At 33.4% G+C, this 19819-nt stretch overlaps 1 protein-coding gene across 3 annotated transcripts; it reads right to left on the reverse strand.

Annotated features, from left to right (window-relative positions):
- Positions 1–7664: 7664 nt before the first annotated feature.
- LOC105835809 lies at positions 7665–19695 on the reverse strand. 3 transcript variants are annotated; one of them, XM_012679382.3, is made up of 5 exons: positions 18817–19695; positions 13231–13327; positions 12204–12377; positions 11091–11455; positions 7681–10281 (listed from the first exon to the last, which is right to left on the reverse strand). In XM_012679382.3, the coding sequence occupies exons 1-5, from the start codon at positions 18826–18828 to the stop codon at positions 9433–9435; spliced, it is 1497 nt and encodes a 498-aa protein (XP_012534836.1). In that variant the 5' UTR covers positions 18829–19695; the 3' UTR covers positions 7681–9432. The 3 variants fall into 3 exon arrangements, with proteins under 3 accessions (XP_012534837.1, XP_012534836.1, XP_012534834.1); XM_012679380.3 differs by having other exon boundaries at positions 7681–10284; positions 18817–19693; XM_012679383.3 differs by lacking the exons at positions 13231–13327; positions 18817–19695 and adding an exon at positions 11706–11893 and having other exon boundaries at positions 7665–10284; positions 12204–12342.
- Positions 19696–19819: the final 124 nt, after the last annotated feature.

Here is a 19819-nt window from a genome sequence, read left to right on the forward strand (position 1 = left end):
ATAATTTAAATATTTAAACTTTTAAGATGTAAACGAGCGAATTATATGAATGTAAATTATCTTACAGTTTTAAAAAAAAAAACAGAAAAAGTGTCCTTTAAAAGTTATTTAAGTTGTTTAAAATAATGTGCAACTTATTTGCGTTTCATGTTTAACACGATAAAATAACAAGAACACGTGTCGAGACTGTTTTGCAATAATGGATTTTGATGTATATGAAAGATAGAGATGGCCAACAACAAGGCATGAGAGATTCATTCATGTGTTGGTCTAAATTTGGGTCGCTGCGTAGGTTACACAGTAGTCGATTCGGCTGGCGTTTATTTATTTATAATAGGTAGCGCGTGAGTAAAATGCTACATATCCACACATTTGGCACTATGTGTGCACATTTTTAATTATTAGAAAACATACAAAAATTAAAAGAAACTTTATTATTTTATTGAACATAATTATTTTGTATATCATTCAAAATAATTTTTTTCAAAATATATTAAATATTTCATGTTAAAACAACATTGAAAAGAAATATTTTATTGATAAATTTTGACTGTAATACAATTTATCCTTAATGAAAACAAATAACTAAATTTTAACAAATCAAAATCAATTATTAAGTTTTTCTATTTAAACAAACAAGACAAAAAAAATACATGAATTAATTTCTAACAAGAATAACATGCATTTGTGAATATCAAACGCAAAATAATAATTTTTTAATAATGAAAGCAAAAAATTAAACGGCCTAGTCTTATTTTTTACTTTCTTCCACCTATTTGTTTATTTGTTTATTTATTTATTTACGTATAGTAGGTACATTTCGGCTGTATGTTAATCCGTAGTCAAAAGAAACAGATTCTTGTTCGCAGTGGAACTTATTCGCCGTGCGCAAAGTTTGTCGTCGTGTTTTCTGCGGCGAGGAAAAATAATTGAGAAAAATGCCGTTCTTCGCACCAGCGGAAAACAAGAAGTTGGTGTGCAATATGAAATTTGACCAATCTAAGAAAAGAAAAATGCTTTACCTGATTGCATCTAAACGTTTATACTTTTTTGTTAGAGCTACATAAAAATATCCTTAGACTTCAATCCAAAGGTGATTGAGAGAAAATTTATTTTTCCAAAATATTTTACAAAACATAACATATTAATTCTAAAATAAATTCTAATTTATGGTAACGTTTTTATTAAAGAAGCGATGTTTTAAATATTTGCAATTTTAAGTTCATATAATATATACATAATAATTAAATTTTATTCTTAATTTCAAGTACTAAAATTACATCTCTTCCTCACATTATAAAAAAATTAATTAGTTTTTAATTTTTAATACATTCAAAATTTTTTAATGTAAATTATTATTTTAAATATAAGTCCAAATTACTACATTTACATTAACTTTTTAAAACGAAAAAAGATGCATAATAAGTAAAGTGTCTTTGTTCTCTTCGATTGTACACAAATTTTATATTGTACGACGACGACAAACATGCGCCGGCCACCGAGACAATTGTAACTTTGCGTCATTGTAAAGTGGCAGTTGTGTAAAAACATTCGTCTAACATTAAGTAGCTTTATAAGCTCGACGTCAGCGCGGAACATCTCTCTTCAACAATCGAGCAATCTCTCTAGGCATTATCCTGCGACGCTTCTCTACTGATCCTTTTAATAAATGTATCAGTTGCAGCGGTGCGATGGAAGGGTTAACCCTTCCTGTGTATAGAAATTTCGCTTTTATTTTCTTTGTAATCTTGATTTAGTTATTTTGAAATAAAAAAAGTTAAAAAGGGTTATGTATTAGATATATGATCAGAATACCTAAGATTTTAGGTACTTAAGAACAAACGCCATGACATACGTGCCTAGAAAGGGTTAACGAGAAATATCTGTTATTGATAATGCTCTCATCATAATTTTGCACCGTTTTTTTGTTGGTGAATTTTTTAGGGATAATTTTATTGACGGTAATCTGGATATTTTCTTGAAAACTACCCAGAAATTACCATAAAAGACAATAAATTTGTTTAGGGAGAGATTTGGGATTTGAGGAAATACATATGAAAAGAAAAGGATCCAGGCAATTGTGGATTTAGAGATCTGTTAATCCAATTATGCCAGAATCCAAAGAAACGAGAAAGAATAAAAAATTGAGCTGTTGTTTTTATTAGTAATATTCATAAATTCGTTTAGACACCATTTTGCAGGAAAATTCACGAACAAAGTGGTGCAAAAACTCGCTCGCCAGAAAATCGCACAGGATAATGCGATTGTCGCTATTGTGCATCGAACTCATATAATTTATATATGTGTACATGTATATATATACATATTATATACATATATACACATATATGTAAATGCATGTGTATACATATATGTATATATTTATATATATATATATATATATATATCTACGTACGTACGTACGTACATACGTACGTGTGTGTGTGTGTGTGTGTGTGTGTGCGCGCGCGCGCGCGCGCGCGTGTGCGTATTCGTGCGTGCATATATACATACATACACTAATACACACGCGCGCGCGCGCACACACACACACACACACATCTGTGCATGTATCATGACTTACAATTTATAGATCCCAGTGGATAATCGTATAATGCGATCTTTATTATTTACATTCTTACTGTATTCTCATCAAACACGCACCCGCACACTTCCACGCACGCGCGTATATATGAATTGTATATATATATATATGTATATACATAGACACAAGTGGTCTACGTGTTCTTTTTTTATACTGAGAGTACTGCGTACATTATGCATTTATGTATATATACACATATTATAATCCGTAACGCGATAAAACGTTAAAAAAGTCGTCATCGTCAGTACATTAATTCTCCATTTTCTTTCATCGTTAATGCTTAAAAAACCTTAATTTGCGCTACTGGTTTTATGTTTCCTTTCCGACAGTGCAGTGTAAGATTGCAGATCATGATTAATTTTTATATTATATGTATAGTTTATACTATATATATATATATATATGCATGGTGTGCAAATAAAGCATTCGTGTCATATTCCACGGTAAAAAGATAATCTTATTTAAGAACGATAAATTTTATAATTATATTGTAATAATGTACTTATAAATTATACAAATATGCACATAATACAAATCTATTGACTCTATAGAATATATCAATACGAATAGTTATTTTTTAATTACTATTTAATACAAATTGAAAAATTAATACAAATAATTATTTTCAAAAGATAGATTTAAATACAAATATTTTTTTGTAATTTGAATAATATAGAATTTAAGTAATTTAAATTTTTTTAATTTTAATTTGTATGTGTAACTTAGCATCTAAGCATTCCAAGAATAAATTGTTAAAATAAATAAAAGTAAATAAGAATAAATTTATGATGTAAAGCATTTAGTATTTTATAAGAATTCCAGAAGGTTCGAGAAATCTAGAATTCCCGATATCTGATATATTAAAAAACTTATAATTATTAAGAACTTATATTATATCTATAATATGTATGCCGTAAATAATAAATTCACTCTGTATAAGTACATATTACAATAATAAAAAAATTTTTTAACATAGTACTATATGAAAAGTATAATGCAATACTTAATAAAAACACCATGACAATGTACATATAATATATGAATGCTTTCTTGACATACAATATATGTGTATATTGGGCAACATGCCTCTCGCGAGGGAAGACTCCTCCTAAGTACCTCGTCCTGGATAAATCTCGCAGGAATTTCTGTCTTTTGATTTACTCCCTTACTTCATTGTTTCGAATCTTACCTTCGTAAGTTAACGCAATTAATTATTTCATTCATTCATTAATACGAGCTAAGCGCTATGCGGCAAGAGTTGCTAAATGTATTTCGCGATCGGTATGAATATTTATACAAAGTGCTCCGAAAGTTTCACGCGACATTAAAAATTAATTTCTCCCATAAAACATGTATCTTTGTAAAAAGAAATTTATCTCTTATGGTGGCTTTAGATACATAAATGATAGAATCCAAAAAACCATGTAAATTGTTTACATTTTAAAAAATCTATAAATTTGAAAATTTTGGGATAATAAATTTTGAAAACAGAAAACAATTTATAAATTTAAAGAAAGTATTAAGTATTCTTAATGATTCTTAACAAAAATTAGGAGATTAATGATTACGTGTTAACATTTATATACTGAGAAAGATTGTCATTGCGAAGATAAAATATTGGCATCGAATACTTTCGACACGCTCAATCTCGATTTTTTCTTTTGGCACATGCTTTTGGAACACCTGTATAAAATTTTTCTTCTGCTATATCGAGTAGTGACTATGTCTTGTTTCTTTTAAAAGTAGTTAAAGTTATTGTAATGCGGTCATGCAGATACATAGAGGTAATCATAATGCGAGGTTGCTTACACTAGCTCTCTCTTATGATGATCGTCAGTTGCTCGCTGCAAATCGATCAATCGATAGGTCGTGAAAAAGTCGCGTTATTATGATGATGGAAAAATTACAATTATATCTGATATATAACGAATTGCACAAATAGGAATATCACAAAAATCTCTTATAAAATAAAGTTTTCTCCGACATTAATAACAACATTTCATACGATCGAAAACATTCAGTGTCGTAGATAATATAAATTGATTAATAACAAATACTTAATAATGAATAATGGATAGTATAAATATTATTACGAGTACTATATTGGAGGACATTCGAAGATCTGACGAAATCAAAATTGTTGAAATGTAGGAAGAGCTTCAGAAAAATATAAAAAATATATGTTACTAATTATAAAATATATTATTTTAATGATTATTAAATACAAAATACCTTATAATTATGCGAGTTAATTTCTGTTCGAATAATTCCAGGACATTGCACTGTTTGCAAAAAAGGATCATAGGAGGAGACTACATATAAATAAACGATAAAGGCCATGTTCTTAGTTTAAGATATATGTATATGTGTGCATGTGTGTATAGTATCTGCATGTACCAGAAACAACAGTTCCAACTTATAACAATTATTATAATTAATATAACTTTTATTTCTTTTACCATTCTTATTTTATTATAAATATTAATATTAATGTTAACTATTAGTTTTATTATTTATTATTCATTATTATTTAAAGTGGCACACTACGAGAAACCGGTAGAGGATTTTTTTATCGTGAAATAGTTTGTGGGAGCAGAAACTTTTAATTGCAAAGCATAGTTTTTTATAATACAATGAAAAAAAAGTATGATTACAGATCTTAATTGTTTCTATTCCCCCTCTTTTCACTCTTCCCTCTTTTCACATTAGTCTGATTATCTTAAATTCACTTAACCGTTAAAAACAAAACTATCGAATTCGATGATTTGAGAATCCGAAAAATTAACGATGCGATAATCTAATTAAAAAAACAGAAGTCGAAAAAAATCTTAAATTGGAACAAGATTAACATCCAAAAACGCAAATCCAAGCAAATTTGGATTTCTAGATTTCGACAATCTTGCGATCCAAGCGATCCAAGCGTACCAAGCGCTCGAAGGTAAGATGATCACAAACGAAGTATGAGATGAAATAAGACACATGGAAAATCTTAACGCCAACGGAATGACGAGCTTAGCTGCACGTGGATGTCTTTTTTTAGTCATCCTCAAAATTTGCTTTCGAACGTTCCTCGAGTTGGTCATAACCGTGACGACCTATATGTATAAAGTGGTTTTCCCATGACAGTTCGCTGTATTATTATATAATATATGTATATATCTATATATATATATGTGTGTGTGTGTGTATATTTATATACGCTATATTGAATAACTCTCGCGCATTGTGTGCTATCATGTCTCTCTTTCTCTCTCTCTTTCTCTCTCTCAGTTTTTTGAATATACTTACAATAGAAATATATTAAAATTGCAAAGTTTCACATAGAATGTATCTCCAACACGTATCAATATCACTTATAATCATGTAATACATTCGCTAACGTAAATTCCGAATGATTTAGACTATGTTAATATTGTTACACGTAATCTATACGCGCACATATGTAAGCATATGTATTTTGAAGTATCGTTCGAAACTTTTAACTTCCATCCCTCTTATAAAGAAAACTTGATATTTACATACTTAAACAAAATATAATTTAATCTTTTTTATATTAAGTTTATAGTAAAAATACGGTATATTTAATAGTAAGAATATAAAAAGATACATTTTTTCTTTATTCATACATTTAAATAAAAAAAAAGAAAATATATCAATATCCTCTTGTTAAAATGTAATATTTGCAGTATTTTTCTTAAGTAATTATGGATTACAAGAAAAATTATATTATTATATAATTACACAGTGATTTTATATTATATAAGGGAGGAGTAGAGAATTTTGAACGATGCTACCTGTATATTCCGTTTCGAATGAATGATTTTCATTCGCGGATCCAGTCCGAGAATTGTAGCTGCAATGAGCTAAAATAAGTAAAATGGGTACTAGATTCCGCTAGAAGAATTAGTAACCAGTACAAAAAAATGTAGAAAAGTTAATAGCTCAGTAACTAAACTAGCTAAAATGTCTTAAATGTATTTAAAAAATTTCAATTAATTTTTATTACTAGAAAATTCAAGAAACTGAGGATTAAGAAAATATAATTCTAAAAGAAATAAACTCAATTAATTTATATTATTCGAAAAAATAAATTCAGTTATCCGATAAAAAAATTAAATCTCAGGAACCTAGTACCTAAGTGATCGAAGATCGGAGAATCCAAGGATCCAAGGATCTTAGGCTACGAGAACATTGTTTCACAAATCTACAAAAAGAATTTACGTCGGCGAGAAACAAACACAACTTCATTTATCACCCTCATTGTCGCGTCACTTTGTCATTAGCTTTGACATCGATCTTCGCGCGTGAATCTTTGTGAATCGAGATGTTCGATGAATTAAAGGCAGCCACGCGATACATTAATCTTTATTTAATATTGATACTGAGCATTCTATGGCGATTAATACAAGTGCTCGCCATGTATTATCCATCCGCTATTCGATTAGCATCGATCGTTTCCGACATCGACTTCCACCTTTACGAGATTTTCATTCTCGATTGCGAATATTAAAAATGTATAAATCAAGTCTTTATTGCAAAACACTTATACATTTTTTTATGAGAATGCTGTGAGAAATGTATTATATTTGCTGCTCTGCAAATTATTTTGAAATTATTTTTTAGTTATAATCTTTCAATATCTATTAATAAATTCCAAAATGTTCACTCAAAGAAATTACAATTAAAAAAAATTATGAATTGAAAATTTACAATAAAAATTTAAAACACATTTAATAATTTTTAACGTAAATTTATAAATTATTCTACAAATTGATACAAATATTAAAATTTTAATCAAAATTTGCAAAAAATTTGTTAAAACTGTGTTTGAAACCTACAATAATAAAGGATTAGCCAATGCCATCTTATAAGAAAAAGAAAAAAGAATTATCTTATCGAATTTAATCGAGTCTTGCCGAGTCAGATTGTTACATATTTACGTTTCTTTTAGTTCATTTTCTTCCTTCTCCCTCTTTCTGTCTATCTCTCACTCTCATTCTCTCTCTCTCTCTCTCTCTCTCTCTCTCTCTCTCTCTCTCTCTCTCTCTCTCTCTCTCTCTCTCTCTCTCTCTCTCTCTCTCTCGCTCTTTCTCTTTCTTAATTTGTTTCTTCTCTTTAGAGAGGGCAGTGTTGTGGACGGTTACGGAATCGACGTCCGTAATCCCAAAAATGTTTCCTATAAGTATACATGCTAGTTTTAATAAGTACATATTTCAACAACCGTCTTTAGAACTAGGTTTTTAATAAAGTTGTATATTATATCATATTACACATGATTTCATTACGTTGCGATCCCTTTCTTCCTTTACTTTGTTTTCTTTTTTTCTTATTAAGAAACATTCGGAAGAAATGTATACGCTTTTCCGTCAATCTACCCTCTGTCGTCTTTCAAATTAGATTTTTTCTCGCGACGCGGATAATTCGCACGCGTCCATTTTTCGCTTTTCCGTGAATCTCATCTTCAATCCGAGGATTTCATGAATTTCGAAAAAGTTGGATTACTTATAAGGCCAATATGCAAAGTCATTACAATAAATAAATAAAATTTGGCACAAATGTTTCATAAAAAATTGGACACATTTATTTTAATTTCCTCAATTCAAAGATTTTAAATATCCACAAAATTGTACAAAAGTCAAACTAAACAATAATGGCACTAGATTTCTTAATTATATTTTATGTATCTATTTATCTTGCTATAATAAAACAATATTAAAATAAAGTTTTCTCTTTTCTTTGTTCTCTCGGTAATCTCTTAAGATCTTTTTCACAAATTCTTTCGAGATTACAGTTCTAAGAATAGTTTAACGTGTGATCCAAAAGTATCAGAAATATGTCAGGATACAAGAGAAAATGATAGAATTTATACGACTCAGGCTCTTAAAGAACTTAGATCTTAGGATTTAAGGAACTTTGAAGTTACAATCTGTTTGTATTTAGAATCTAAGATGTTTGAATCTGTTTAATTTAAGATACCTGGAATCTAAGGCACCTAGAATTATAGCGTTTAGTCTAAGATATATCTTACGACATTTAAAATCTAAGGTGCCATAATTTAATCTGGAATCCAGGATCCATTATCGAATAAATTACAATCCAAGAAAATCATTCTCTATAATTAAAAAAACGTATACAAATCTACAGCAATAAAAATTTTTTGATAAAAATTTAAGAAATAAAAAAATTTTGTTAAAGAATTTTAGAGTCAAACATATTTCAAAAAAATATTTAAAATCAAAATTAAAGATATTTTGAATCTCTGGAATTGGAAAATTTTTAGAGACTCCTAGAAACTTGTAAGATTAGTGTTAAAAATTCTAAGTGCACATAGGATCTTACAGAGAATCTTAAGATTTTACAGGACTATAACATCGGAAATCTCCTAAAAAATCTTATAGAATCCTAAAGAGAGAATTTCGAAATCTTAAAAAATTCTAGGAGTATCCTAGAGGATGCAATCTAAAAAATCCTAAGGTCATCATATCTTAAGCAGTTAATTCTATAAAACTTTCATATATTTGGCACGAGATAATACCACTGCATCTTTTAATCTTAGAAAATTTCTAGAAAATATTAAGAAAACCCAAGCTCACTGGGAATCCTTGAAGGATCATAAAAATCCTAGGAAGATTCTAGGAAATGTTATGACTCACAGAAAAAATCACAGAAAGTTCTAGTTTAATCAATTTTCATAAAATCCTCGGATTTCATGGAGATACCGCGTGATATTTCCGTTCTTATTTCCATTAAACAACGTGTCCTAATTTAATAATAACCTGAAATAGGTATATATAATCTATCTATCTATCTAGTGAAACAGCATCATATTAAAGTCTATCCTCTTCTTCCTCTTCGTTATCCTCGTTATTCTCTTCGGACTCCTCCTTGTAACCGGGATGCTCTGAGATCGCATAATAATTCCCGTTGTAGATCACTCCGAGCTCCCGCAAGACATCACCCCGTATGATCGCCTTGATCGTCCAATTATAGCACTCCTCGCTCTCGCTCTCGCGATCCAGCCGCTCGACGTCGAGGATTTTGGAGCTAAGTCGCTCTAATATGATGCCAATGTCCTTGATGCTAAGATGATGCTTTTGATCGACCGTTAGCTGATCAATCAGCAACAAAAATTTCTCCGAAGTCACGATTTCATCCTCCATTATTGTGTTTTCCGTTTCAGATTCGGAGCTATCATGCTCCTGATGATGATGATGATTGTGATGTAAGTGGAAGCCAACGGCACCTGCCAGACGTGAGCTTGACTCCTCGTCGGCAGTATCACGAAAGCGAACATGACCTTTGCTAAGACCAGGTCGTTTGGTGCCGTCTGATAGAGAGGATGGCGGCTGTGGCGATGGTGTCTGCGTCTGCGTTTGTTGTTGTTGCTGTGGATGCGGATGATGCGGATGATACGCATGCTGCGCGTCTTGAATTGGTGACGTTGCCACAGATTTATGCACAGCGATCCTGCGACCCTCCTCGTGTAGAGCGCAGCAATGGAAGTCACATTCACCGACGGCACCACCGTCGGCGCCATTCACCGGACTACCGTTCCGCGCGACTGGTTGATGAATGTGATTGGAGCACTCGGGTGTATGAATGTGGATCGTCGTACTGTCGAACGAATTCGTGCCTTGCTTCACCAGACGGCCCGGCATGTGCGATGGCATCGGCTGCTGCTATTAAAATAAAGATAAATTTACAGCGTGATAGAAAGTAATTTGATTCAGTATTCAAAAATACATTCAAAAATAAGGTAACATGATTAAAATCGAAGAATTAGACGACATAACGATAATTTTTTTAAAAACAATAAAAAATGAATGTATTAACTTCTTGACATTGATTCAACATTATCACATTAGGAATATATTGGGCCAATATTTCGCTAATGAATTATGCTATTAGAATTATACGTGACACGATGTTTTGTCAATTTATTAATATGATAGAGTTCAAGAAATTATAATTAATAAGAGACTGCACTCAAAAAATGTTTTATTAATGTAAGTAAATTTTTCAATGTTATGATCAAAATTTATCGCGAACTTTGTGTAAGAATTGCTAGAATTTTGACCGTTGTATATAAATTCTACTTCTGTTAGTTAGATGGATTAAATGCAAAACATATGCATATCACACAATATTTGCTAATTATTTATCTATCTCAATTAATTTTTACACATAGACAATTTTTAATGTAGTTACAAAATTATTTTTTTGAGTGTGTGATCTACAGAGAGTTTAATTTCATTGTATAATTATAATAATATTTATATGTATATAATTTTTAAGATTAAGAAGTTTAGTGCTGACTATTTACTTAAAAGCATCAATGAATTAGTCTTTTCAGAAATTGAAGAAAATGGATTAGAGATATCGCATTAATCCCCTTAATCGTATAGTCTACAGTTTAGAAACTTGAAATCTAAAATCTAAAGATTTAACATTTAAACAAGTGATAAAAACTGCAGATTGAATATACCATATCATCATGATTTATCACAGTAATTCGCGGGCTGGTATACCGCGTTGGGGCAATCTCGCCAGGCAAGTGCGTCGTCTTGCCATCATAGCCGAGCTTGTCCAAGCTGGTTTGGATCACCAGAGACGGTCGCTGGGCGCCACTCAAGTCGGCTTTCTTAGTCGGCGAATATTTGGAGGTTTGAGCGTCCTGGCCTGCCTTCGACTGTTGCTGTTGTACCTGCGACGACGACGACGAGCGCTGGTCCCAGTGAAGTACCACTGTGACTCGGCCTTTATTGTCCATGATTTTCCACGATGGCGTCTCATCGTGCAACTCCAGCGCGTGAATCGTCTCGCAGACTATTTTCGGGATCGCCGAAATTGCTGAGAAAGAGAAAGAGAAAACGAGTGAGCAATTATCGGTGGACGCGGTTGTGGAGGATTCGGGTGGTGTTTGGTGCTGCAAGGCGTGACAATCAGTGCCGGTGATCCATCGCAAGAGTGCGAGATCCACAAATCTTAAGGAAGCCAAAAAACTTACGGATTCAAAAGTCTAAAGAGGTTTCGGGCGATAAAGATTGTTTTAAAAAATCCAATACATCTAAAGAGAGCTTAAGAATAGAAGAAAACCTACTTGGTTGATCGTTTAAAGGCTTGTGTGTGTGTAAGGATTCAGTTTGATCCACATGTAATTCAGTTTGATCAGTTTCAATTTTATCAGTTGCTTCGAGATTAGTTTCCTCAATCAAGTTGTCGATTTCCATCAACCAAAGTTGATCGTTGTAATATCCCCTTTACATAGCAGCGCGTATGACTCTAAAGCTATATATTCGAGGGTTCAAAAATCTAGAAAGTCGAGACATTTGAAAGCAGAAGAAAAGCTACTTGGTTGATTTAAAGGTCTCTGTAAAAATTCAATATTTACTTGTGAAACGATTTGACGAGTTTAATGTATTATATTATCCATCTAGATGGTACCCTAACTGTACTCTGGTCTTTTAAATCCTTTAGACATTCTTGTTTTCTTACGATGTCTCTTCGAAATTTCTGCTTTTTGTGTAGCTTCAACTTTAACTTCCTCAACCAAGTTGCCGATTTCTCCTAAAATCTATGTAATGTCCCCTTTACCTACCAGCGCGTATGATGTCGACGCCAGTAGGACACCAGCGTTCACCATGCCGCAACAAGAGCAGGATCGTGTTGTTTCCTAGTGTCTTGAAGTACTCGCCGTCCTCGACTTGTGTGCCGTCCGATTCCAAAACTAGTGAAACATTTTCATTTGGTGGCACGCCCAGCTTTTCCTTACCTGAAAACAAGGGTTGACCGAGGGTTGAAGTGTCAGATGGCGTTCAGGGTTGATAACGCTTCAACGTCAGTGTGTAAGCGTGTGCGTGTGCGTGCGCGCGTGCATGTGTATTCTGTGTAAGTAAATGTGCGTGTGCCACGTGTCGTACTGTACTGTGTAATCGTGTGAATGGCGCAGTTGCGAATAATAGTGGTGCGTCCTCGAACGAACGAACGGCGCTTTGTTTCTGAGAAATGTTGCGAGAAATGTGTGTTGCGAGAGCGACACTTTCAAAGGAACTTTACAGATAATACAATTCCGCGCTACGATACGCCGCATGGAAATATTTCCGACCGGAAATATTTCTTCGTTAGTCGGCCGGACAGATGGAAAGAGAGTACTCCGGAAGGACAATGTATGACGGTTGCAGGAGTTATCCTAAGCGTAACACGTATCGGTTTTTTTTTTTTTTGTAAAGAACCTAATATCTTCTTCAAAGTTTTTCTGAGTCTTTTCTCGAAAAAATTCTTTCTTTTTTGAAAAAAAATGTTCAAGAAAAACAATACTTGTGACCAATAATCCAATACTTAAGTAAAAAAAAAGATATATTATAGATAAATGCACACTGCGAATTTGCATCAATAGTTGAATGATAAACTATTCAAACTATTCAAATAACCTATTTAAAAAGGTTTGTTGTTTATTAGGTATTAAACATAGCTTTCAATAAAATATATATAGTTTCAATAATGATACAAGAAGACAACTTTAATGTCTAAGATGTATTGTAAATTTGACTTTTAATATCCTTTGTTTTCAATTTATGTTGAGTGTGATAATTAAATTTATAGATTTAGATTTAAATATTTCTCACCTCGCACAATCAACTCTTCGAAATTGCTAACGACCAGTCCTTTTCTTACGTTACGCCAGCTGTCCCATATCTTAAAAGGTCTCTTGGTCCGTAACTCCTGTGCAAAAATTAGACAATTAGCATTAATATTACTTACAAAGGTTAAAATATATCATTAAATTGCGAATGATACAAAATGTAAATTAATTATTATTTTTAAACTAAGAACAGAATAAGAATTTATATAAGAAAAATATTAAATATAGTTTAAAGTAAAAATCAAATATCAAAAGAGAAAGAGAGAAATTTTCATAGAAAGGGCATGACATCTGACATCGATTAATTTTAGTATAGTGAAAAAATGCCGGTGTGTGCTGCACTTTTATGCTCGGTAAAGTTAAAAATGGTTGACATTTGCGATTTATTATTGACCTTAAATATTCTCCGGAAGCTCGTGCAAGCTTGTAGGCATTTAAAGCACTTTGTAAAAATAAAAATATTGAACACTAGAGAAAGGGTAAAATGGCACACTTATGCTGAGATTAGTTAAAATATGCGACTTACAGTGTTATTGTGTTATATGCATTTAATTTTCCTTCGCATTTAATTTTAAGAAATGCAACATTGTGCAACATTTACAATTTGTAAGATATATACACATATATATGTATATATATAAATATATGTTTGTGTGTGTATATATACATTATACATAAACGATAAATTACGCAAATTGATTTCTTTTATGTTCTGTAGAATGTATAAAAAAATAAGCTCATAAATAAAAGAAACGATTCACATATGAATTAAAAATAATTCACGACAAGAAAAGCGGGTGAAGGTCTGAAGAGCTGACTCCGGAAAACGCTTGTCGCCCAGATGTTAAATGGAGTAAATAATTTCTCAGCGTGCTCTGTATACATAGTGGTCATACAGAACGGCTGATAATAAAATCTCATATATAAAACCATCAAATGTTTCATTATTTTTTAAATTGTTAATATAAAGCCGCAACAAAATTACATTTTATATTTATATATATTTATTTGTAGAAATTGAATGCATAAATTTCAGTAAAAATTAAATAAAAAATGATTAATATATATAATATATAATGTACAATATATAAATAAAAATGTATGATGTAACGTGCAACGTTACAAAAATTATTCTAAATCCATTAATATACGATTGTGACTAACAATCGAAGGAACAAAGTAATGTAAAAATTATGTAAAATTTAAAAAATAAGAATTGACTGGTGATAATTGATATTCATTAAGATTGTATTAAGTATTGCCTTAATGTTATCACCAATCACAAAGCTATATTAGCATTTTAAAACATTAATTAAGACGGTCTTGAAATAAATTAGATTATGAACACCGATATATTTATATACATGCACTGATAGAAAAATGTGTTGTATTTGTTACTATTATTGTAAATAAAATAATTAAAGTCAACAATATTATTTTTATAGTAATTATTACTATAATATTGGTAATAATAAATATAGTACAATTGCTTTATGGTACAACTTACTATATTAAAATCTCCATTTTGGTTATATCATAAGTTGCATAGACCAATATTATGATTATAAGCACTTTAATATAATTTTATATCGTTAAATAACTATAAAAATATGATTGAGACAAAAATGAGTATAAATTATGGTTACCGCAACTTTTTTTTCTCTCGGTGCAAAATGTTCCTGAACTATCTCACTTTAACGTATTTACTTAAAAAGTTAAAAGTGTAAAAGATTCTAAACCTAGACCTAGCGCTTAAAGATTTATTCAAAATCCCATGCATCTAAGAATCTAAAGATATCCTTTCTTTCATGACTTGAAACTAAAAATTTGAATATTTATAATTTCCACGAGCATTCAAAATTTGCAATGCAAATTTCTATATTTATGTTACATTTACATGTACAGAGTAACGTAGAATTGATTTATATTGAATCATGACCACAATCACATCTAATAATATTCATATTAAAAACGTAAACGCAATATGCATGACAGGACACTTACAACAACGGTATATATCTTTCAACGAACTTTCCACTCGGATGTTTTGCGGCATTTATCGGGAAGGAGGTGAATTATTTCGTTAATTTACTTTAATTTACTCGGTTTACTTTAGAAATGCATTTACTTCACACAATTTATTCGCGAATATTCGCCTCTGCCTCATTTCGTGCACTTTATCGTACTTTGCACCGTGGATACATCTGCACTCTTCGATCGGCGAGATTGCATCCCGACGACGTCGCTAGCGATCTCGGAATAATGCGAGCCGAAGGGGTGCATTATGTTTGGGGTTGTCCCTAGTCCTCAACGGGGTGGCGCTAAGGGTGTACAGGACGCGTGCGCAGTTTATGATCGAAAGCACTGACCTGGTTTAACCGGTCTTAACTTATAATATCGCTTATTTATTCTGTACATCGTACAGTCGGATTTGCCATTCTTCGTCCATACTAAATATATCATTATTAATAATTTGTTAGACACTTGTAATTATTAAATATGTATCCCGGCAGAATGTGCAAGGGTTTGATTTAATAGTAAAAAATTCTATTTATTTATTTTTATTTTGTATGAACGAGTTATTGCATTTATACGTTATTATCTTTCAAATTTTATTGTTCTTTAGAACTATGAATGTTCCAAATTTGAAAAGTACCGAAATTTAAAGCAATATTTCATGCGCTTGTGCTTTTCTTCACCTAGTGATTTGATTTCACTCTCTACTGAAACACACGAAATCTACGAATCAAATTTACTTTGAGAGAATTGAAGGACTTAAAAGTAAGCAGAAAGAATCTACGAATTTAAAAATTTTAAAACATATGAATGGCATACAAATTTAAATAATAATACAATAATAAACGAATAATAATATTGCATCAAAATATAGAAAAATTTGACAAAAGTCAAACAGAACTAAGGCTCAAAGTGCTCGACATCTAAGAATCAAAAATTCAGAAATTTAAAAGTCCAAAGGCCTAAAATTGAATATTTATTTTGGCAATACAAGTATCAACCTCTTCCTGTGAATAACCTCTCACATCTGTGAACTCGTCGTGGATGGAACTTAGTAAACAACATCGCTATGTGCTAACGAGCAAATAGGGAGCCGCCTGCAGCTGCAACGTGAATGTACCCAGGTGCATCCCTTAACGAAGTATCGTCGAGAACCGCCGTCGTCGACGGCGAATTTTTGATTTACTTAAACTCGTCACACTCGGAGGATTCTAAAGTCGTGGAATAACCAACGAGCCAAGAATAACACAAAACAAATATTTAACCGAATCTCTCTTTTGTGACGATGTCTTTCCACATTGAAGTGTTCTTAGAGTGTATTTGTATTAAATATATTTTTTTTAAGAAACAAATAATTACTTGATTCTTTATATATATATTTAGAGTTTTTTAAATATATGTAAAAAACTGTACAAAATATGGACTCTATAAAAATGTAGATTCTTCATTAAAATTGTAAACTCAAGTGTTAAAAAGACTGAAATATATCCTCTCAGATTTTCTTAAATTGAATACAAGTCATTTAATAAAAAGTTTAAAATCGTATATATATTATTCTTTTAATTATTTATTCTGTACAAATTTGTTTATCTCACAAATATAAATAAAACTAAACTGCAAATTTGAAAGAATCTTTTTTGGAATATTCCTGGAGGAATTAACGTTTAACTGTAAATACGCGAAGAGGCTTTTACAATGAAACAAAAGATATATACAGGAATTTTGTGAAACATAACAAACGATGATAGGGATTTTGCATGGAAAAGTCCGCAAACGTATAGAACAACGAGAAGAATTTTGCGAGCATGCAAAATAACGACGGGCGAACATACAATGAGGTTCAGCGCGTTCTACGAGCGAGAAAAGCATTCCAGCAACGAAAGAGTAACATTCTCGCGACTCTGCTCTGTGTATAATTTTCAATATAAACAGGTCGAGAGAAAATACTTGCAAAAAGCGCATTGAATTTAAAATTTGTATTTTGCGAACTTCTTCAAGAAGATTCCAGCGACTGATGATGACACAGGATTCCAAGACCCTGCAAATCGGTGAAGCAGAATCTACGAGCGAGTAGTGGGGCGTATTGTAAGAAGGCAATGAGGACGAGTCTATATGAGTGGGAAAAGCGTGAAGAAAGTTTTTAGCAGTAGACAAAACGGATGCAAGGACTCTGTGAACACGTAAAAGCGACGAACTAGCTTCTACTGAGGAATAAAATGATGAAGTAGACTTTTTAAATGGAAAAAAATATCATGGAAAAATCTACGTGCGAATAAAATAACAAGAGAAATTTTATTAACGCTAAGTCTTGTAGAAAGTTATGTTAATAAAGATAAAATATTAATAATAATTGTACAAGAAGAATTCTAATCATTCACGTAAAAGAAAATGATGTAAAATAATGTTATGATCTAAAACAATAAATATAAAAATTTTCAGAAACATGCGAAGATGACTATTAATTAATTTTCAAAATAATTAGAAATTATCTTTAACAGAAATTATATTATTAAAAAAGACGTGTGTGTGTGTATATATATATATATATATATATATATATATATATATATGAGAGGAGAATGTTAATAGACAAAAACGGTTGACAATTAATACAGAGAATGTGCTGATAAAATGCTATTTTAAAGCAAGAGTACAATTAGAAGTAAAAAAAATCTTAAATATTCCAGACCCGATTAATCAAAAGATGCGTTCAAACATATTTCCTCTCTATTTATTATTCCCCTTAGAAATCGCGAATAGTGATAAACGACTTGAATCATAACTCAGAATATGTTCACAAACTAGGACAATAGCAGTATCTCTACAACTATGTGCTTCCATATTACAAATGAAGAAAAAGCGTGTCCATCATAATAGATGTACTAGGTGCGAAGGGATTAGGAGAGAATTATCGAGAAACGTAATCCTCAATATCTTTAACTGATGAAATCCAGAAGAATCAGAGTGGGATTCTAAATACACACGTGATATAATTGAATAAAGCAAAATAAATCCTTACGAGGGCAGACGTTGGAAGTAATAGCAAGGATTAATCGCGGGGGATACCCTTGAACAAACAAAATCCTGCAATCGGGACGCCTCAGAAAGGGCAATCTCATAAGCACACAGAGAGAAGATGTCCCGAAAGAGCGAAATGAGGCCGTGCGATTCTACGAGCGAAAAAGTGGAGCATTCGCGCGAGCATCTTTTTATGGAGAAACGCGCACCTATCGAGGAGGAAGGAGCGGGCTGAAGGGCTTGTCCCTTCGGCCGTTCGGCCTTGCCGAGAGGGTGATGCACTCTTGGGGGGTACAAACCGAGGACCGATCGTCGGGTGTCACGAGGTCACGTGAAAATAGGTCATCGAGAGGCGTCCTCTCCGCGGTGACTCCCACGACGGCGACGATTTCTCTCATTCGCGATACAAATAAGCAGGAAAGCGAGAATTCTCCTTTCCTCCCCGTGTTATCGCGGGAATAATTTGCGGGAGAGGAGGGGGTGGATGCTGCATGCGCGCGAGAAAGAAAGAAAACTGCCGGAAGGATATGCGTACCTCTCTTGCCATTACGTCATAGCCCTGCAGGTAAGGAACCGTCCCAGCAGCAATCGCGCAGCTTTATTCCGAAGGAACGACCACCAAGGCGAAGGGGAAGAACGCTGCACGTCGCATTATATATCGTGGGATGCTGCTCTCTGGCTCGCGCTGCTGTCCGCCCAGCTTGTTCGCGCGTACACCCTCGCAAGGTGTCTCTTTTTCTCTCCCTCGCCTTCTCGTACCCCTCTCCTCCTTTTCTCTCTCTCTCTCTCTCTCTCTCTCTCTCTCTCTCTCTCTCTCTCTCTCTCTCTCTCTCTCTCTCTCCTCTCTTCTCTCTTCTTCCTATGGGGCGCGACACTTTGCTTGGCAGATCGTCTGGCTGATTGAACTCACTGGCCGGATAGTGGCGGACTGGAGCTACTGGCTAGCTGGCTGGCTGGCTGGCTGACTTGTATCACTGACGGCTGACAGACGTGGTGTCGTCTCTTTTTCACGCGGCTGCTCCTCACCGAGATGCTGCCCGTCGTTCTTGTCGCACCCGCGGCGCCGCGCCTCGCTCCGTCCTGCTCGCTCGCACGCACGTACGCGAGGTAGACGAGAGCGAGGAGCGCACAACACCCTCCGTTATATCCCGCGATTAAAGTACGGCCGCCCCCGGCCGGCCACCCCTGTGCTGCCGTGCTGCCAGTACAGACAGTGGGAGTGAGAGAAGGCGAGTGAACGGCAAGGAGCGGCGACGAGCAGGGGCTGCGGCGATGTACGTACGTCCGTCGACGTGGACGTACCTGGCCCGACGACCGTGCCGTGCGTACGTGCGATTAGCAGGCGTGCGTCTAAGATTTCACTGGCGCATACGACGGGGGCCCCCGCGAATTGTAACACTGGCTTCCTCCCAGCGGTTACTGCGGCGACTCCTAGTTTTAGATCGATTCTCCTACGTTACGTACCGCCGTACGCCGCGAGGGGTCGGAAGGGCCGCTCTGCACGTACCACCCTCCCGTGTCATCCGCCCTCCCGCCTA

The sequence above is a fragment of the Monomorium pharaonis genome, chromosome 3, assembly GCF_013373865.1.
Source record: "Monomorium pharaonis isolate MP-MQ-018 chromosome 3, ASM1337386v2, whole genome shotgun sequence".
In the NCBI taxonomy this organism is placed as follows: domain Eukaryota; kingdom Metazoa; phylum Arthropoda; class Insecta; order Hymenoptera; family Formicidae; genus Monomorium; species Monomorium pharaonis.